This window comes from Drosophila elegans, unplaced genomic scaffold (genome assembly GCF_018152505.1).
Source record: "Drosophila elegans isolate 14027-0461.03 unplaced genomic scaffold, ASM1815250v1 contig_149, whole genome shotgun sequence".
NCBI lineage: Eukaryota > Metazoa > Arthropoda > Insecta > Diptera > Drosophilidae > Drosophila > Drosophila elegans.
The window spans coordinates 17,500,164-17,522,953 of NW_024545513.1; the positions used below are offsets into that span (position 1 = coordinate 17,500,164).

The window sequence follows — 22,790 nt, forward strand, 5'->3', positions numbered from 1 at the left end:
GCTTTTGTCTGGTTAAAAAGTCATCTGAATCTGGAAAACTTAGGTGTAATTTTGCTAAAGATGTCTCGCTCTACGGTTACCAACTAATCCACTTCGTTATAAAACATTTTATATATAGGTATATGCTTGTATATATATATATATATATATATATATATATATAAATATATATATATATATATCTATATATATATGTATATATGTATATATATATATATGTATATTTGCTGGCTATGTACAGTACGTGTGTGTGGTTGTTTGTTCTTGTGTTAAAAGTTAGGCTTACTCGTAGGTTGTTGCTTTTAGTAAAAAAAAATCCAACCGACTCGGCTTTTATATAATATATACACGGTTAGCTGGTTGATCGATCGGTCTCACTTGAAAATCACTTTAAGGCAGTTTTCCTTTACACTCCATCAAATGCTGCTCGCTAACTTTGCTGCTGAACTCTGGGCCACCAACGAAATAAATCTCTTTCTATCATCTTCAAGCCTTTGAGATCTTGGGGGCGTGGCATTAGTAAAGAAAATCGAAATAAAAACAGATAACAAGATGATAAAAAAAAAAGAATAAATCACATTTAAGCTGCAACTTACGATATTCCTGTTCGGGAAACAAAGTGTTTTGACTAGAGTACTGAAATATGTACGCTAAGATGGAAGACAATAAATTAGCTGCTCGTGAAAATCCCCAGCCACGCCCCCCTAGTCCAAGAAAACAGCTTTTTCCTTGACATTTCGGCCCTGGACCTGCGATCTCGTCTAAAAAGTTCCCTTCACTAATTATTGTCTGCTATTTGTTCACACACACACAAATTGATATTTACGCTAAGTGCCTTAAGTAAGCCTGAACCGCAATCCGATATTGGATGTCGAATATCGACTGCCGAGCATCAGTTATACAGATACATTGCTTATCGGAAATCGAAAATCGAGCATCGAAAATCGGGGGAAACGAAGCGAAGGAGGCTCAAATGTCAAAAGTCAAAGTCAATGTCGTGGGCCTAGTTAATGATCTAGATACGAGTTCGATATTTGTTTCGCTTGTCGGTAATATTCAGCAATTTTGTATATTTTCGCTTAGTGCTATTAATTGGGTGTTCTTAAGTTTTGGTTTTTCAGCTTTAGCTTCGTAAAAATTTGTCTGAGAATGTGAATTGGCAGTTTCAATTTGTATGCAATACTTGTTTAGTTGTGGTTCTTTACAGTTTTGATTCGATTAATATACAATTTAAAAAACGCTTTCGCTTCCTAATAAAAAGTTCTCACTATTCAATTCGATTCGATTCTGCTAGGGAATTTAACTAAATTGTATTTTTATCGTTACCGTTGCGCTAATCACTCACTAATTCGATTTAAAATATAAGTTACGAGTATTTCACCAATATGCTTCACTAATTGTTGCTTTTAGTTCATTCGATTTCTTGGTTCATTTCATTGCGTTATTAGAGCCGTGAGAAATTGACTTTCGAGTTCGCTTTTTTGTGAGGGTGCTGAGAAAGAGAGATAGAGACAGGGATAAAAATAGAGAGAGAGAGATGGAGAGAGAGGGAGAAGAGAAGGGGAGAAAATGGAAAACAGGTGGGTGGTGAATCTGCAAGGCAACCCCAAAATAAAACCAAATAAACAATGATATGTATACAAGTCTCGTTTTTATTGCACGAAAGAACAAATGAGTGAGAAAGTACGGTAGAAGTTACAGAACTAAAACCTTAACTTAGCCACCAAAGAATACATAATAATTATACACAAACAATATGGCAGAAACCAAATCCAGACCGTGAACAAACAAACAAACAAATGAACAAATGAACAAACAAACACAAACATTAATTGAGATTATGGGGCACTGAAAAGCAAATACACAATATTTTAAACAGAATTTTCGATTATTTTTACAGATTCATTAACTTTTAAGTCGGATTTATATGATTTATAGTCTCAATGTCGCAATGGGATTTCTATGGCCTGTTCACACCGAGTGTCAGTAAAAAGCATTGTTCGTACTGACATATCGGCATTTACATAAAACATAGTCTTTTAAGATTTTGTTTTGGTGGAAACAATCTATTAACTCTGATTTAACATTTTTTAGTGGGAAAGAGACGGGATAAAAGAGTGAGTGAGTGAGAGAAAGAGAGAGAAGTGCCGTGCTGTGTGGTGAGAAGTGGACAGAACTGTACTGGAGGTGGTGAAACGTGGTGAAAAGTCATCGATGTTACCGTTAGCTCTGTCTGCTTCCGTTACCGTTTTTGTTTCTGTTTCTGTTTCTGTTTCCGTTTCCGTTTTCGCCTGTGCTTATTGCTTCTAGGATTGCGTTTATGAAATGTCCTTCTTAACCACTAGATTCAGCTAGTACAATTCGAATTCATCGAGTTAATATATTGCGGCAAACACTTTGAAAAATAAAGTCTTGCGTTTTGTTCGTTAGCATTTGCTTTTACTTTTGTTTGCTTGTTCGATCGCCCCCAGGACCTGTTACGATATTTTACAATTGCTTTTAGTTGGATTTACGAGTTACGAGTTACGATTTACGAGATACGAGAGATTCCATCTTGAGCTACACTAAGTATTCTTGGGTTTCATTTATATGTTTGGTTTTCTTTTTCGTTAGCCTAGCATGTAGATCATATACGTATCGCTTTAACACTATCGACTAATGGCAATTTCCTTGTAATATGCTTACGTTTTGGTATGGTATTCCTTTCTTATTCGCCCCCTATAATTACAGTGTAAGTATCCTCGATATTTATACATTTGCTTTTCGTTTACCGTTTCACTTATTGCGTGTCTGTGTCTGTGTGTGTGTTGGTGTTGTTTATGTTTGTGGCTGTATGTGTGTGTGTGTGTGACTTAACCTACGAACCCACGACAAAAAAAATACGCAGACAAAAATGTTTCAGTTTGAACTAGAATTACAATTACTTTCACTTAGTTGGCTATAAGCTGTTTAAAAAAAAAATACGCTAAAATTACTTATTACCATTTATTGTTACACTTATTGTTTTTTCGCTTCAACCTTCAACCCCACTTCTTCTCCCTCTAAATTGTAATGCGTCTTTGAGTATGCTGAGTAGTGTGAGTAGACGGAAACAAGCACTCAAACTAGATGATTTGAATCCAAAGTAATTCCCGAAAGGATTGAGGTTTGAGCAGGTCCATATCGGCAATTCCTGATTCTGAGACAAGGAACAATCTTAATTCCTTTTGCTTTTCTTTACTACTTGCGGCACTGCAGTTGAGCCTTTGGTAATACCTTCCTTTTTTTCCTTACTTCTTTTTGTGAAAGACCCTCCACCATTTAACTATTTTAACTTGATTTTACTTTAAGTGGTTTTGTTGGCAGTGATTTTGTTGTTAGATTTGCATCTCTGGCTTGGCTTTTTCTGGCTATGATTTGGTCGTCCTTTGAGAGATGGGGGGGGGAAAAACGTGGAAGGGGGCAGGGGGGTGATAGCTTTCTGAGTCATCTGTGCGACTGGTTCTTTGGTCCATTTCTTCTTGGGAGCACACGGAAGTCGGATGGATCCCAGATCAAAGATCTGTATCCAAAAAAAGAGGGTGAGAGATCGGGATCTCTCAACGGAGAGAGTGCGCTTCAAAAGGTTTTCTGGACGGATATTACGATTTGTAGCACATGATGGAGTCGTGGATGGGTGGATGACTGGTAACTGTCGGAAGGGGCTGTCATAGGAAGGCTCTACCGTAGGCCCATCTGCAATGCCTATTGACCCGGATGGAGGGATGGGAATTGTCGAATTGTCGAATTGTCAAATTGTCAAATTGACAAATTGTCGAACTCCAAACTGAACCCTCATGCTTGGGACTTTATTCGCTAGCGGTATTATATTATTATCGTTATGTTTACACTTGATTCATGTGGCAAAGCGTGCGTTCTCCGCCCGATTTTCCTGGGGAATTTTCGCATTTTCCGCTTGAGTACTAGGCGTATTATCGTAGAGAGAGATTTGAGTATGCTCTATTATTAGTGGAGTTAATTGATTTATGCTGCGAATGTTGGCTGCTCTCTTTTGCTGAATGATCGATCGATAATTATATATATTTATATGCTTTACATGCTATATTCGCGTGTGTCTGTGTTTGTGTGTGTGTTGTGTGTGGGGAGTGTGTGTGAGCTTAAAACATTTCCGTTTCCGTCTGTCTGTCTTTGTTGTGGGAGTTGCGTTCTGTTCGGTCGGTTTTCGGTTTTCGGTTTTTTTTCGGTTATATAATGATGCGCGCTATAGTTTCTTCTAATTAAACTATGTAAATGTATCTTTTGTTTCGGTTTTCGGTATTCGGTATGGTATTTTCTGAACTTTCTTTGATATTTACTGATATTTTCTGTTCGTTTCGTCTCGGTTTTTTCTTTTTTTTCTTTATCATTATTTCTCTATCTGCTCATTTAGATTTTTAATTTTCTTTCGTTTTCTGTATACAAAAAATTCTGTTTTCAGTTTGCTTTTTTTTGGTTGTTTTTTCTTTCTTTCTTTTTTTTTTTTTTGTTCATTTCTTTTTTGTTTTGTTTTGTTGTTCATTTGTTTAGCGGGTAATACAAATGCTTAGAGTTAGAAAAAAAAATTGTTTATATATATATATATATAATATATATATTATATATGTAGAATTATTTGTATGCTTGACTTAGTTAACCTACATTCGAATACATGAACACTTCAAGATATCATTGTAATAAGTAATTTAATTGAATTGAATTTAATTTAATTAAACTGTTAATCTTCTCTGCGATTTCCACATGCGTTTTTCTTGACTTTCTTTTGCTGCATTTCCTTTTTTTTTATTTTTTCGTTTTTCAGGCGGAAATGGTTTTTTCCCAGCCCGTTATGTTGTTGTTGTTGCTGCTGTTGCTGCTACTGTTGTTGTTGCTTGAATCGTTTTGGTATGGTGAACTCCTGCTTTTCCTCGGTGAAAGTGATGCTGATCCTCTCGGATTTTCTTCCTTCTTCTCTTCTCATTTTTTTGGGGTTAATACAGAAATGCAATTTTCCGCGGGCGTCGTCTCGACTTTGTTGATGTTTGGTTTAGTTAACGCTGCATGACAAGCAAAGTGCGATGTGTGTGTGTGTGTGTGTGTGTGTTTGTTCTACGGGGCGAATGAGTGATGTCGCTGTAAGCGTGTTTGAGTGTGTGTGTTTGGCGTCATCTGTGTGGGTGTGTGTGTGCGTAATGTGTGTGGATGTCTGTTTCCGTTTCCGGTGCTGTCCATTTGGATGCTGTTGTTTTCCTGTTCTTCTCACACTTTGACCTTGTCCTTGGGGGCAACTATTCTATGGGTCGCTGATCGCTGATTTCCCAAGCGATCCCTTGTGACATGTGACCTTGTGACCCCTGGCCAGCGGCAGGCGCTACTTGCCACCGACTTGGGAGTCCTGTCCGGAAGTCCCAAGACTTCCTTCATTTCTATCTTTCGCTCTATATATATCCATTGTCCATTTTGTCGTTACGTTAATTGATTGACACTGAGATTTTTAATATTCCTTTCGTTGCGTGGTTGTTTAGATGTTTTCCTATTTTGTCCATATGTCTCCCTGCTTCCTTCCGCTTCCATTTTTTTTGTATGCCCTGTGCTTGGATGTGTGTTGTTCTGTTTCGACTATCGATAGACTTAGCCGGCTATCGATCATGGTCTCCATGGTTGAAAATGCTGATTTATGACTGACTGCGCTGACGATAGTTTTTTTGGTTGTATTTTTGAGATACGTTTTTTTAAAGATTTTTTAGCGGTGTGTGTTGAGTTTGTTAATGAAGCGGCTGCTGCGAAGATCTCTAGATTCCTTTGTGGTTGTAGTATCTTTTTTGCATTTACTTAGTCTTGTTTTTGTTGTTGACATTTGATTTGTTGATTTCGATGGTTTTCAAATGGAGACGACAAATTGCATTTTGTATTGTTTCTAATACTCCCAATATCATGCATCCTGTATTTCACCTTTTAAGCCAGGCACCCTGTGGTGTTGGTTATGTCCTAAACGATTCGCTAAGTCCTGTACAACATCACGAAATATAACGGTATCTATGTTTTCACCTAGTAAATACAACAAAAACCAATCGCCCATCTTCGAACGACGAACGATTATTTCAATAGCGTCACGACGCACTAACCTGTAAATGGAAAATATCGATAAGTAATTATGTTTCAAACATTTGTGTATACAGTTGCGACAATCGTTAGAGTTGATAAGGGGATAAAAAACACCATCTCTTTATGTTTCGCATGTCACTGCCATGAAAAACGTGTAAAAAATCTTAGCGATTAGAGCTGGAAATTTATCGATAGCTAAATTTCGATTGTAATTAAATATGGAATGATAATGAATAAAAGATAAACCTCATTAATAACGCTTTAGATTATATTTTAAATCTACAATAGTTGAAATTTAATATATTTCCGATGGTGTCACCGATTATTTCGATAGAAGTTACGTTATAATTTTATGTAACTAATTCGGTTTCTTTTTTCTTTAGTCCTATCCCCAAATCATCTCTAGTGACTACCCCTAGTGTCTTGAACTCACCTAAATCGCATACGAAATAAGTAGACCCTCATTCGAGGAGAGAATATAATAACCACCCTGTATATTAGCGTTAATAATGTGAGAAACGTTAATAATATAAACCAAAACCAAAGGAAAATGTAAATCTTCTCATTAACAACGTTTAATGGTAAAATGCAAATGGCGTCGTGTTTCTCCACCTAGAAAAACAGATTCAATTATTATTTATATCTTGGGTTTTGAGAGCGCTGCATCATTCGTTACTCACCTCCCCACTTGAACCATATTTAAAAAATGTACATTTGGTCATTCTGGGAAATATGTAAATCATCGGATCCATGCGATCTTCCTGATCGGTCTCCATATAATCTATCACTTCCAGGCCAAATGTCATAAATTCGCCATCGAAAAATCGATTCATAAGAAACATTTGACCTGCAAAGGAACCACAAAAAAGATACAAATCAGCACCAAAAAGATACAGAGATACACTTTTCGTTCGCTCGTTCGTTCGGTCAATCTATCTTGACTATCTGTTTATCGGACACCAAATTGATGGGTTTTTTGCCACTGCCACTGCCACTTCTCCGATTTTCCACCGTTTTATTTTCCATTACCCCCCTCCCATATTCTGTGTGCATGGGTGCATGGCTGCATGGGTGCATAGGTGCTCTTTTGGAAAATTCGGCATTACGAATCGGTGCGATATGGCAAAGCGGTACGGACTTTTCCCGATCCGTTGCGATCGGATCCGCTTGATCGATGGGCGGCCAACGAGGCGGGAATAAATCGATTTACTTCGCAATACCAACTCACCCACACCCGAGTGCCCCATTAATTATGGCATAGCTGATTAGCGTAGATAGCGGATTCGAAGTCGGATTCGAAATCGAAATCGAAATCCATCAATTGCCCGCGCTAATTGCGGCTAATTGTGATGGAGATCGAGATGGAGGTCAATGAACAAACAATGCCCCCAAGGTACGTTAAGTTTAATGGCGGACTGTGAAGCGCATTTCAACAATAAAGGAATAACCATCGGACTTATGCCGCCCATGGGCGCACTAAAAACTTTTTAACGAGCACTTTCTGCCCAAGTATTGTTGGCATAATTATATGCCCAATAAACTAATATCGTAATAACCAATGTGTGGCCGAAAGTAAAGCTATTTGATGAAGAAGCATTTTGCTGAATGGCTCTTGATTACTTTTTAAATTTATTTGGCAACTAGATAGGCTAGATAGATGGGGGTTTCTCATATACAGAGGAAAAAGCCTGATTCCACTGACACATATTTCTACATCCCGACCGAATGTACATTATCCAGCAAGAAAGCTATAGTCGAGCACCTCGACAGTACTCAATTAGAGAAAAGTTAGTTTAGTAGTTTTTAATTTCCCAAATAGTTTTTACAATTTCATCCTTTATATTATCAGTTCAAATGCATATTTGAAGCAGATTCTTTTACCAGTAAAATAGACGTTCAATAAATACAACATTTGAGCCGATATTGAGATATTAAAAATTCCCGAACATTATATATGTGTACAAAACAAAAAAGTTATAATCAATAGGACCAAATTTGTTAATATGTGGTTTTAAAAATCTTTACGTCAAAAAAAAAAATTATTCAGATCTTCCATTAAATGCATTTTCTATGGCGCCTCACCTTTCAGTCAAGGCAAATACCCCCCGATTTCAATTTCCATTTCCATTTCCATTTACATTTCCACTTTCCCCTGCTGGCTAATTGACCCATTTCGAATTTCTGGCCAATTAGGCCCGCGTTTCCCAACCGATCGCCCCTCGCACTTTTCCGAACGCGATGTCAGCCATTTTATAAACGTGTATTACTCGCATTATTATTGTTTATTTCCCATGTTTTCTGACAGTTCATTATTTTGTCAGATTTCGGATTTCAGCGAGCGTACGCCGCAGAAGACGAGGGGACCAGAAATTTGGGGAGCTTTTGTTTATTTTGATGCGGGGCGGTCAGTCGATAAAAATTCGTCATTGGATTTTCGGCGTAAAATCGAACGGGGAATGTTAATGAATGTCGAATTTATGTTTCCCCCGTCCCAGGAATCCGTTTTGTTAACCCCGAAACATTGTTTACCGATCTCACTGGCACCTGGATAAGTCCAAAGATTGGCAGATGAACCGAAAAGAAAGCACAGTGCTTGCTGTATATATTTTATATAAAAAAGTAAAGCACATGTCATTTATATGGTATTAATCTTGAAATGGAAATTGAAAATTAAATTGAACAATATCTCATTTTACTGGTAAAAGAAACTACTTTAGTTTATTTATTTAGTACTTAGAACATTTCTTAATATGAGTACCAGGCAACTCCTTGTCAACACACTCGACTTTAGCCATCTTTAATGTTTTTTCTATCAATTTGATCTTTTAGGCTCAATAACATAGCTGAGCTAAGATCAAACTAATATGTTCGCAGCGTTAAATGATATGAGCTGAGATCCTTACAGTCCCTTAAGACCATAGCGATATCAACACACATCGGTTTGATAATACTAAATATATATTATACAGGATATATTTTATTCCGTGCACTAGTACTCACCTATCACATTTATAAGGGCGAGCAGCTCACACACGTAATATCTGTACGCCCACCAATTGTGATATCTGTGAATAAAAATCGAGGAAGTTAGGCAATTAGCAGTGATTCAGATGTAAATAAATAGTTTTGCAAATGCCAAATCGTTTGTTCGAGTTTCCATTGTCTCTGAAGAACTTTGACTCGTGAGTCACAGTCGCTTTCCGGAGAATTCTTTGTTAATTACGGGGACCATTGCCCGGAAATGTTTGTTCGGGGAATCGTCTACAAAAGGTGAGATCAGGTGCATTATACTCTTTCCATCGACTTAATAAATGGGTTCATTCTGGTGAACTCAACATTTTACGTTGTTAAACTCTAAATGTTATGGTAAATAATCAAAGATCCACTTAATACTGAGTTTATTCTGGAGAAATCAACATTTTACGTTGGTGAAGCTAAACAGTCTTTTTTGAATGGAAAACCCCATACTTAATTTTATAAGTTTAAACATTTACGTTAATTTTATATATTTTGAGAACAGCAAGTATAGTTCTAATAAAAATCATTTAATTTTTAAAATTTCATTTCCAAATTAGACAACTCCTCTTATATTCATTTGGCCATTTGCGGGGCTTAATCGATATGGTTCGTACTTACCTTAAATTTTCCCACAAATAATCTAAAAGTAATTTCTTTTTTTGTTTTTTCTCGGCTTCGGAACAAATGCCTATGTCTAAGTCCATGATGAGCGCATGAATCTTGCCACCCTCCCAAGATTTCCACAGCCATCTTGGTGTATAAAATAAGATTGCCTGCAAAAAGCGAATAGAGGACAGATGTAGTGGCCACAGTGGCATATGTACTATACTGTATACGTATTTATAGAGATCTGCAAAGGTGAGTTTGAGTTCCATGTGGGCGTGATGTCGCATTGGAACTGTCGTAAAAGCGAGAAAAATACCCCATGACAAGTGACATTCGCCAGCTGTTTGGTAGATTGTGGACCCCCGATTCCAGCCAAGAGAACAATGCCATATAGCATACAGCATAAAGCACATATAGCTTAGGCATTAGTGAGTGACCTTCCCCAGCGACATAATTGTCTTTGCTAATTCCATTCCATACCATTCTATTCCATTTCTATGGGCCCTCGTCAATTAGCCCAGGTCCATGGACCATTGGGGCCAGTCTTAAGTATGTCTATTCGCCGGGCTTACCTACCACAATATCGGGCGATCCAAAAGACAGACAGGCAGACACGAATTCTTGCTTAATTGTACCCATTAATTGGACAACCATGAGGTGTATTCATTGCCTACGAAATTGGTTTTGTGAAATAATCACCAATTTATCCTGATGGCATTTGCAAGTCTTTTACAAACATAACTAATTTGGTTAATGTTTTAAAAAGGTAATACATATATATAAATTCAGCTATGGCTGACAACCATCCTGTAGCCTAGTATTAGACTTAAGCTTACAGTGTACAAATAAATAAATAAATCATATCAATTATTTTGGTTACTGTTCTTATACGTTTATGATTTCAGTTTATATAGTTTAAAGATATTATAGGAACACACTTGTGTATGGTAATAAATTAATAATAAATCACGCTGTAGTATTTGTTCAATAATTTTTAATTGTTTTTTTTATATTTTTGAATAATAAATCGAAAAAAAAATTTAAATGTGATATATTTCTTTTATTGAACACCAAGAATGTACTATATTTTTGTAATATTAAAAAAAAATATAGAAATGCTGTACTATAACATGATGGTAGTTGGTATAATTACACCAATAACTTCAATATTTTATTTTATTACTCACAAATAATATATGGATAAGTACAGTATACTTCCAATTATCAAGGAAACGTATCAAATTGTATTCATGACATTAAATTAAATAAAACATCCACTTTATTCATAAAATAAAATAAAATCCGTAAAGCTGGGTATTTAAGAGTGCCAAAACCACGACATCAGCATTCGCCTTCTCGTTATAAGTCCGTCTGTATTTTCTTTTGCCGGGGGGATTTTAATGCCCGACCCGATGACAAATTAATAATAACTTGTATCGTAAATTAGCCGGGGATTCGGATGCTCGGACCATCTTCAGACAGCTGGGGATTGTGGATGGCAGGCTGGGGACTGGGGATTGGGTGGCTGTGCAAATTGTGTACGGGTTGTTTGCTTTGGCACATGACAATGTCGCCCCATCATCGTGATCTTGAGTCTTGAGTCCGAGTCCCTGGCAGGTGGTAATCCCCATGTCTGCCGTCTGGCGAGGTGAGAGTTCAGTTTGTTTAGTGGGCGCCCGACTGGCGGCTGTCCGTCAATCTTGGCCAGCGAATTTCCACTCTCGAATATTTCACCACACGCGCTGCGCTGGTGATCTGATGATCGTGCCCCAGAAGTTTGCATTTCTGCCGTCTTTCGATTCTTTGGATTTGGCGTTTGGTCTTTCAGGCTTTCAGCATTTCACTTTTCGGCTGCTGCAGTTCCAAACTATTTGCCATTGTCGTTGGCATTTGGCTTTAATTGGCCCGAAAAACATCTGCAGCACATTCTATCGGCCAATGACGGCAATCGGTGCACATGAACAGAGGAGCACAAAATTTTAGGGGCAAACTTATAACAAGCGAATTATTATAATTTATTGCTATATTTTTATTTTATTCCCAACATTCGATTCCATTCGAACTTTGAGTGTTGTATATAGTTTTATATTTGAATCTGTCTTAAATATTACCCAATGGGTAATAATAACAAATTATGTTGGAATTGATCTGTAACAGAGCTTTGGTAGTTTACGGAATAAAAAATGGTTTTAAAGGCAATCAAAACCTAAAATGGTCCTATGGTCCTATGGTAACAATTTTACAAATCTTTTCATATGCATTACAAATTTTAGCAAATATTTTGCACATCAAAAATTTACCTTAAAAATAAACAACATATTTTATTCAGAAAATTTATAAAATTGCACCTTTAAAATAAAATGATGTTTTAATTAAATGATACCAGCTATTTTAATAATATTTTAATTTACCCAAGATCGAACATTTAAAAAAGGGTTAAGATTTTTGTATTGTTTTCAGGCCAAACATTCCAATTTTAGAATTTACATACATTAAATAGAATTGAAAGTGTTTTAGTGTAAATTAAATCCAAAATACGATTTTTTGAGTGGCAATTTATGCTATTATTTTGAATACAGCTGTTTTTTTTCGGGGAGAGGTCTGTTGCCACGCCCTGCCGGAAGTCAAATGATGCGTTTGATTTGCTTTGGCCTCCATCATCTTGGTCTGCCCTTTTGTGTATACAATCGCCAATTGCATTTCTCCGACGACAGCCCAAATGAGGAAGAGAAAAGAAGGGTGGCCTCTCCCGCATTTTCCACCCGCTTTCCCGCTTTTCCACGTCTTTCACTGTGCGTGTGTGGAAAGCAATTTGGCAAGCGTTCAAATCGCAATAGCATCGCGTAAATGCAACTGCAGCAGAAGAGCAACAATCAAAGCGAAAGCCAGAGGGCAAAAGAGGCGTCTCAGAAGAATTCTTTGCCGGGCCTGTAGACTCCAGGCACCGTGGTCGAACTAATGCATGGATAACAAAAATACTGCGTTGTGAAATAAACAAAACAAAATATTTATATTTATTTAATATCATTTTAAATGACTCTACATTAAAAAAAGGTATTTAAGCACGAGAAAAGTATTAAACAGCGACCATTTAAATATATTTCAGTTTTCGCCCATTTAAGGTTTTAAAATCTTTCAGCCAATATAACCTATTTTACTATCAGTTTTCTATATTTTACGTGCAAGCTTAATTATTTTTTTTATTATAAACAACAATTTTTTACCTATAAGTTTAATGATTACCAATAACCAAAGTGTTGAAGTCATTTAAAAGAAATTTCCAAACATTAAAATAAACAACTTACATAGTTCTTTAAGTATGTGCGTATTCTTAGGAAATTTGTAAACTTCATTACTGTCCTAAAATAACACGTTTAAGGTTAATAGACTAAAATGCATTAATTTAAAAATATACAGCATTTCAAGTTAAAGTAAAACAACACCTTTTGTATCTAGTCTTTATTTTACTCTTGACTCAATAAAAATTATGGCATTTTTAGTACCCATGAATAAAACGCTTATGTTTATGGTGGAAATTGTTAAGTTTCTTAAAACGAAACCCTAAAAAAAATATTATTTTTTCAATTTAATGGGGATTACCCACTGTTTAGCGAAGGAATCACCTAGGAAGTGTCTGATTCTGATCCCATCTGATCCGATCTGTCACTCCCCCAGGCGACGGCAGTGCCCCTTATTTTTGTTCTTTTTTCAAAAGTCGAGGGGGGACCAAAAATACACGCGCATAAGTCAAATATAAACAGTTTCCACTCCGAGAACCTTTGGCCATATTCCCTATGTTCCCTATGTTCCCTATCTTCCCGGTTCCCAGTTCCCAAAATCCCAATTCCCACTGGCATATCCATGGCTTTTTGTTTCAGCAATGCCCTGGCATCTGGCCAGAAATATTATTTCACTTTTATGTTTGTCTGCGCCTTTTCAATAAATATCTAGACATGCCGGGCGCAGAAATATGGATGAGAGATGGAGAAGTCGGGGAAAGTCGGGGCGAGAAAGGCTATATAGTGGCGTAGAAGAAGAAATGCCAATTTTTGACATATCGCAAAAGAATGAAGGAGCGGCAGGGATCGATCGGATGGAAATTGATGGCTGCAGGTCTTTCAATTTTTATGACTGCATTGTCCAAGTTAATGACCGATCTGGCCATTAGATCTATATAGTTGGTCCATAATAATCGGGGATTTATGGTAATTGGGCCAGTCAAAGTTTTATTGTTTTTTCTACAAAGCCCTGGGGTCGTTTTAATTATCTAAAAGTGTTCTTACATTGCACAAAAAATTGGATACAAATTTGAACTAGCTGTGCGATATTTGTTCTTGATTTTTCATGTGTAAAATGCCCCCCATTCTAATGCTCTCGAAAATCAATGATCCACGATTGCCGGCACTATTTCTTCTATTTCTCGTTTTGTTTTCTGTTATTAATAAATCGTGCAACGAAAATTGGGGGAAAGTGTAAATTATAGAAACGCGTCTACGCGTCATTAAGCAGGGAGAATACCATGATAAATGTATTTATAGGAATTTGGGTGACTAGAACGTCTCTATAATCGCTCTGTGACACTAACCGAGAAAAGCTCCCCCGATTTTCCCCGCCCCAAACAAAGTGTGATAAAAATATACATTTAATATTTGTACATTGTTAGCGGGAAGATATATTGTGTAATCGTCGCACCGACCAGCAACGCCTCTCTCTCTCTCTCTATATATGTATATATATATATCATGCGACTCGATCTATATATACCTATATACGCCATATGGACGGCGACGTCACCGATTTTGGGCAGGGGTGTGGGAAACGAGGAAAAAAGGGGGGGCGAAATGGAAATGGCATCCATGACACAATCAATCTCCTTTAAGCGGTGCCAGCAATTAGCGATGACAGTTTGGGAATAGATCAGGTGGCGGAAAATCAGGAGGGGAGCTATGGAGACACTTAGAAATTTAATTTATAATTTTTCAAGATCGTTGAAATATTAATACTAACTAATAAATCTGAATTAATAAACATATTTTAGAATAGAATTTAACAAATGAGCTAAACTAGCTAGCCCCCAGAATTTTTAATTTTCAAAAATAACAATACCAAATATTAATGCTAGTCATATTACTTATTAATAAGTCAATTTTTCTTATAAAAAAACCAAAATAAATATTCAAAGCCAAACTAAGACAATTTTTAACACTGTTTAATTAACGTATATTAAAAATATTTATATTCAAAATATCTATTATTTGTTTCCGTCAACAAATATTAATTGTTAAATAGTTGGAGCAAAAAATAAATCCATATCCTGTTAAAATCAATTATTATGCTGCCAATATCTATATTAATTTCACTTTCTTTGTTTTCCTCTCGAGTGAAATTTGTTCTTAGCGCCTTAGCTAACTTTTTGATCCCATCGATTGCCGATCAATCACTCGCAGTGCCTCGTCCCGTCTCTTTCTCGCCCGGTATTCCCGTCTCTGTCGGGCACTGTCTACGTCACAGCTCGAACTATCTTTAAGATACTCGCAGCGATACAAGGCCAGTCCAATCACCAGCAACAATAACAAAAACGAAGCACACACAAAATACTTAAGCATTTTCACTTGGCTCACAAAAGGCCAAAACCGCAAAACAAAAAACAAATATCAAGAAAAAAGTGGAACAAATATTTGGAAATTGAAAAGTATGTATAGCGATGAATCTCAATGGGACGCTCAGTCAGCGAGAAATCGCTTAATTACTTAATCCATCAAATCATTCAACGCCCCCAAACATAACGACCAACTGATCTATGGCCGATTTTAGATGCTTTAGATGCTTTATTCGCTGCGCAGGCGTAGTCTCCTGAGTGGGTGAGTTATGGCATCGATTTTGAATTTGTGTTGTATTAAAATGATTGATTTGCGTTGATTGTTTAATTACAACATTTTATAACAAATATGTATATTAATAAACGTATAGTTTTGCTTCAGTAAATGGACTTCAATGTTTAAAAACTAGCAAATTGTATCAATAATAGGCAAACAGATGAGTTTTTAAGGTTTTTTTAAACAATAATGCCAAGTGCCTAATGGCCTTTACATTTTTTATACGTAACATTTAAAGATTTTTTTAGCTGAGTTATTACATACAAACATGAGATATGAGGCAGTCGCCTCTTTCTTACTAATCTACAACAACATATACACAATGGTATAATGTTGTTGTTCCTAATACCTATTTAATTCTTACTTTTTTATAAAAATTGTTATAGTCTTCTGAAGATATTTATATTTGACATTGAATAATCAAAATGCATAAATCAATTGAACAGGTATTATATCGTTGAAATTCTGTTCGAGCTTGCCAGCTTGTTTTTTTTTTTTACCATTTATTTAAGAAAAATATTCATTCTACGACAATGCACAAAAATGTTGATAGTCAAAATATATCGATTGACGTTCGATTACTTTCTTCGATGGTTATGATATTTATAGACATCGATATCGTTTTGCTATCGATGGTTTTGAAAGCTGTTAGTAATCCGGAGACACAATAGACACTATATACCTGAAAGAAGAGGCAGAAGCAGACCCACTGGTAGTACTTGTAGTGCTTCTTGTCCGCCGGATCGCCGTCGGAGTTGCCGATGCCCGGATACGGCACCGACACGCCCTGCTTCTTTAGGAAGAGGCTCTTGAGCGTGTAGGTGGACTGGATCCAGCAGTACGTGTTCAGCACATCCTCTGGAATATCTTTGGTGTGCACACAATCGATCGGATTGCCCACGTACTGGCGTGTGGTTATAATTAGCGAGAATGACATCAGAATCATCACAGTTATTGAGTAGTGCAGGCGGAATACTATCGAATCGGTTTTAACGTGAGTGACCTTTACAAGGTTTTTCAATCCACGAAATATATCTAACATGGTTTGTCGTCAGCGAAAGCTGGCAAAGATCGGCGATGATTCTCTCTGGCCTCTCTTTGGTTTCTTCTTATGTATTTGGTTTGGTTTAGTTCGGGGCGTTGTTTGTCGATAGTATCGATAGTATCAGAGTAGTAGGGTATCAGAGTATCGTGTGGCTATCGATATCGACCGATTGGGCTCCCGATTCCTGGCTGTGCTTTCTTTTGCGCGGCAGGCCCATTATCGGCGCATCAAATAATCGTAATCGGGACTCGAACCGGAACCGAAAGCGCGGCTGCTGGTGGTTCCGGTGGTGCGGATAGTGTTGGTGGTGCGGATGGCTGTGGCTGTCCAATTCCTTGGGTTGCGATGTGTTTCTTGTTGTGGGTCTGACTGTCACAGAGCTGGGCATCTTCGGGTTCGGGTTCGGGTCCGTTCCTCCGCTCTCCGCGATTCATTAACCCACTGTCTCACATCGGCACTTTGGTTTCTTTGTTTTTTTTTGTCCGAATTTGGTCTTGATTTGCAGCTACTTTACACGGTGGGTTAAACAAATTAACTTTCTGAGTTTTCGCGTGGTTTTTCTTTATTTTCACAAAAGTTCACGGGACTTCATGTTGGGATTGCTTTTATTTTAAAAAATTATATTTTATATATTTTTGTTTAAACAATTTTTAACTAACACATCAGCTATTTTTATTTGCTAAAAAAATTGTATCAAAATATTCTCCTAACTAAATTTGTTATATTTTTCATTGATTAAACATTGTAAAAATACAACAATCCGAAAACATAAAATTAATGATAATTTTTATCGGCTAAAACTGTTTACTAACACATTTATTTTTGGCTCATGTTTAATATTATTACAATATTTACCTTTGGCCCAAAAGAATCTGTTGGTAACTTAAATGAATTCCTAAATCAATTGCTGGTTAAACATTTAAATTTCCCTGCTGGTTGAATATTTATTTTTTATGCTTAGCTAGCATTGAAAATTGCGCAAAGAAACAAAACAAATAAAAAACGCTTTGAGCATATAAATAAAATGTGGCATCACCCCTCCTCCTTCGCATATGTTAATAAACTTATGCTGACTGACGTAGGGAAAAAATGGAAGTCGAAAAAAATGGAGAACAACAGTTTCCAAACTGTACATTTTAAAATTGCAATGTTTATAAACAAACTTTCCCGCCGAGTAGCCGATAATAAAATCAAAACAACAGCGATAGCAAGAAGCGAAAAGCTAAAAGCGAAAAACTAAATTGAGTGCACAGAAAAATGTTAACCATTTATACACATTAAAAATATAATCAAACTCAATAAGTAATAAAAAAATAACTGACCTTTATTAACCTCTCTTTACATTTTGACCGACTAATTTAAAATTACAATTTTATAAGTAAATGTTTAAATTTGGATTCTATTGGACATTTATAACTTCATTGAAGATATAAAAACAAAACAAAGATTATCTTGCACTTGTGTTTTAGCTAACAATTTAAGTGGGGACATATTTTTCTTAATGATTGTTGATTATCTTAACCATTAATATATGACATTTTTTTCTGTGTACATTAAAAAGAAAAATCCACGAAAAGTCCACGCACACACCGGAGAAATTGCGTATACGCACACGTGGCCCAGCAAAGTCAAAGGCGAAGGCTGACCAGCGGCAGCCAAAGAATCCACGGCAGATCACATCGGATCGGATCGGATCGGGGGATATAGACCAAGGCGAGAGCATCGTTAATCTATTTCGTAATCCAGCAGAGTTCAGGCCGATCCCCGATTTGTTTATAAAACACACAACAGAGATCTCGATCTCCCCATCGACCTGTTTGGGCTTCCTGCCTGCACTTGACATTTCAACGAAACTATTTCGTTGCTCCCGGCATTGTGAAATATGCCAGAAATGCTGCAAAGATTATGGAGGGGATCGAAGATGCGACTACGAATACGACTACGACTACCCAAGAATCCGAGACTTTTCATCTGGTTTTCCCGCACAGCGCGTGCCCATAATTATAATGTGGACAAAATATGAAAATGAGACACGGCATTCCAAGAATCGGGCGAGGTGACTAATTGGGATTTTCCCTCTTCCAATAACAAAGACACAAAACGAAAAAAAAAAAAAAGAATGGGAAGGAAAAGAAAAGCACATTTTCCGCCGGGATATAAGTAGTACCCGTAAAATCGAACAACAGCCGATCGGCTCGAGTTGAGTTTACTTTCGAATGCAGCCAGCGGAGAATGCTAACAAAAACATATATTTCCCCGATCAAAAGCGGCCAGCACACTTTGAAGTCGGCGGGCATCAGAATCCGAAGCGAAATCGATTTAATTTCAATATTTTCAGAGTCAATAAGGCTGAGATGGCCAAAGAAGTTCGATTCGGGTCGCAAAATAAAAATATTGCGGAGCTATTTCATAATTATTGATACAATTTTTAGGCAACTGATTGAGTGCTTAAAGGGATTTTCACTAGTCAAAACATGAAAATCCCAGGCTTATGCTTTCCCAACATCATAATCATATGTGTTACCACATTTATTTGGCTTATTAAAAATCGGGGGACTTAATATTTCTTCATAACTTTCACAAAACTTCTGCCAAGATGGGTACAAAATTCAATAATGATGGAAATGTCTTTCTAGTGAAATGTTTTCTATTTATAATTGGTCGAATTAAAAAAATTAAAAAAAAATCAGGGTACATATTAATTGGTTTATCCAATAATTAAATTGAGGATTAACATTTTTTTAATTGTTTTCCATATATTAAAATAAAACTGAAAGTATAACACCCTTTGATTTATACACGACAAACCTCGGGGTTAAATCAGTACCGAAAATATTTGATTCAAAGTGAAAATATTTGGATTTACCATGATTTCTCCCTGGGTGTACTATCAACATTTGTCTAGTTAATATTTTTTACCTAAATTAAGGGGCTTGGTTGAAATTAATTTTTCAACTGGCTAAGCTATTCATTTTGACATTATATCAAATTCAAACACTTTAGCCAACCGCCCATTCACTTATATTCCCATTCATTTTTCTGGCATGAATCAATCTTCTGCTGCTGACTAAATATTTTATTAAACAAAAACAAAAGTTACCTAAATAAACAATGAGCCAAAACTTTATATTTCATACCCAACAAATGTGTGAAAGATATGAGACAACAACAAACTCGCATAAAATATAAAAATAAAATGGAAATTAAAAATCTGTGTTATTTTTTTTTTTTGTTTCTGGTTTGCTTTTGGGTTTTTGGACAATCGTGTCGAATGTTAATTGTAAAAATTTGTGTGCCGACTTTGCGGATCGCCTGTTGGTTTTTGGTTTTCGGTTTTTGGTTTTCGGTTTCGGGGGCAACGGGCAACACATGGCCCCCGAAATTCGCAGTTGGTTTATTTACTTTGTAAGAGTTAATTATGATCAAGCGGTGGCCTGCACACAGCCCCTACAATACTCTACTATATATACGTGTCTATATAAATATAAATTCCGATTTTGCGGGCATGTGGCTTCCTACTATATGTTATGATCCCGCAATGCAGTCAATGATCTTTCGTGGGTGTTGTGAAAATATAGAAAACTCTGGGTTTTTGATTGCTTTGCACAGTAATTGATCGAATTCTCGATTCTCACACTCTTGTCAGGCTTAAGTTATCGGTTTAATCGGCGTTATCGGCTTAATCGGTGTAATAGGTTTAATCGGCGTATCGGTATTGCCGCGCGAAACAAGCGCGGGTCACGTGTCTGACATGGCCGACATTTTTATCGGGTGACTCTGGACACCTCACATTTTTCGATCTTTCACTGGTAAAAAAAAACAACAACAGTTCGGTGGGCTTTGCAATTTAAAAAAAAAAAACGGTAATTGGAAAACGGCTTTTCCTCGGCTTGAGGTTTTTATTTTTTTTTTTGGATTTTTTCTCGAGATCAGTTCGGGCAACAAAAAGCGAGACTGTGGACTTTGGAGCAGCAGGAGCAGGAAAAGACGCGCGCGTTCACTTTGCCAACGCAACAGACACTGGCGGGCATTGGCCAAGAAAAGCCACTCGGAAAATGGTCCGGCCACAGCTGACGGAGAGAAAAAGAGAGAGCAGGGAAAATGCAGAGAGCAGATCTCTGAGTTGCCAACAATTTCAATTTTTGGGTAGCAGCAACACGTTCTCTGCTCGCGAGACACGCACACTTCCGGCGGCGAAAAAAGGGGGTGGGTGGGGAAAATCGGTCGGGAAATTAGGGGCGAAGGGTCGGCGGAAAATTGGAGATGGAGAAGGGGTTGGGGGGATGGTGGACTAGGAACTGCACTCGCCGGCCATAAACAAGAATGGTAGTTGCAACAATCTGTGGCCAGGCCCAAAAGCCTAAAACAAAAGGCCTAGAGACACCCTTCACGCCTCTAAATAAACCCCGCACCCCTTTCTCGAGTTAGAAGTCCGAATGGCATCAAAACATTGCTTAGGACAGTGGGACAAAATTAATTAAAAATAAGCAAAAATGTATGAGGTCTAATATTAAAAACAATTTAACGAAAAATAACAAAACAAATCTTTTAATTTTTCAACCAAATTCTACTTGATATTATCTAATCCAATTATCCAATTTAATTTGGAACTATTTAAGATCATAATTTTTCGAACAATTTTTTTTTATTAAGTCATTAAATCGATATATCATTATATTTGCTCTTAAGTGGGTTTAAAGATCATAAAACCATTAAAAATTCATTTGAAATGCATTGTTTCTAATAAATCTTTAGTTTGTTTGTTTAATCTAAATTGTTTTTTCTAATGGAATAATATATTCCTGTTTCTGCTGAAAAAATCCATTTTCATCCCACTGTGCACTTGGGAAAACTATTTACATATTCGTATTTATTTCTTGCACGCTCGCGAATGACAACGAGGCGGAGAAAGAAGTGTGGAGAAAGGAGAGTTGAGAAAGGAGAAATGAGAATGCGACTGACAATGAAAGGGCGAAAAGCGACAACGCTACGAAGACCCTATATCCAATGATTTGAAGCGACATCACAAGGAGTCTGACTTGGAGCTGCAAAATTTTTGGAGAGATGGTAGTGCAAAAAATACACTCCCCCAAAAATATATATACAATTATCATTTTTCAACAGTAAACAAATTTTAAATAATTCTTGCTATTCAAAAAAATACATTCTCGTCATTCATGAGTGAAAGCAACCTAATTAATAGAATTCTCTGTTAAAAAAGATTGCATTTTATGATTATATCAATGGCACATTGAATAAAATTGTAATTTACTCATTAAAATATTTTTCGAAGAACATCGTAGGTTTGAAGATAAAATTTTATTTTGAATTTTGCTAGTTCTAAATGACAGTGCTCTTTGAATTCCAAACAAAATGTTTATATATTGCCCATTTTCCGTGATATCAATTATTTTGCTGGCAGTAATTTCCGGAATATTAAAAAATTTTCTCGCAGTGGCGGAGTGAAGGGTTTCCGCTCTGCATTGTTGTGATTTCCGCTCATTATTGCTGCAATCAGGCGGTCGGAGCTTTTGTCCTGTGGCAGGACATGTGACGTGGCTAGGAGCCGGAGAGCCGGGATTTATGCGTATTTTGATTCCTGCGCCTAGACGTCATGCGGGGCATATCAATTGGAGTTTTATGAGGACGGGCACAGCTGGAGTGGTGGGCATAAAAACTGTCTGACATATCCGCTGGCCGATTTGATTAAGTTGTCCCATCGCGACCAGCTGCCTTGGCACACTGCTGCGCAGAATAATAAGACTGCGGTTTTCTATTTAAGTATTTTGCTTATTTTGATTTTCTAAAACCATTTTTCCATCTGTTCAAATTGCATTAAATATGTATTTTATAATATCTTAAGCTCATAATTAATAAAGATCTGTATTCCACAAATAATTTTTTTAGCACCTAATTAAAAATTGTTTTTTGTATAGCTTATTTATTTATTACGGGTATTGACCAAAAAATGGTATATTTTTTTATTCGATCTAGTGGGGCATATTCAAAATATTTGCCACTATATTCTATTATTTCTTCCTCGACTGTAACAGTATCTGTATTTGAAGCCCGTTCTGTATTTGTATCTGTATCTAGGCAGCTGCCACAGTCGCCACAAATATGGGTGTGAGTTGGTCGGAGGAAGT

General features: G+C 36.7%; 1 protein-coding gene across 5 annotated transcripts in view; it reads right to left on the reverse strand.

The window, feature by feature from the left end:
• Positions 1 to 1,629: 1,629 nt before the first annotated feature.
• The window catches only part of LOC108144043 (innexin shaking-B), a 159,779-nt gene continuing 138,618 nt past the window's right edge, over positions 1,630 to 22,790 (reverse strand). For 2 of the 5 annotated variants that reach the window (XM_017268693.2, XM_017268684.2), the window contains 5 exons: positions 9,736 to 9,890; positions 9,100 to 9,164; positions 6,780 to 6,946; positions 6,533 to 6,711; positions 1,630 to 6,119 (listed from right to left, as the gene is read on the reverse strand). In XM_017268693.2, coding sequence (XP_017124182.1) covers positions 5,927 to 6,119; positions 6,533 to 6,711; positions 6,780 to 6,946; positions 9,100 to 9,164; positions 9,736 to 9,890 — 759 coding nt within the window. In that variant the 3' untranslated portion in view covers positions 1,630 to 5,926. Of the gene's footprint in view, positions 6,120 to 6,532; positions 6,712 to 6,779; positions 6,947 to 9,099; positions 9,165 to 9,735; positions 9,891 to 16,281; positions 17,247 to 20,279; positions 20,668 to 22,790 lie in introns of those variants that run through there. The other 3 variants (XM_017268708.2, XM_017268701.2, XM_041710506.1) reach the window with 3 other exon arrangements.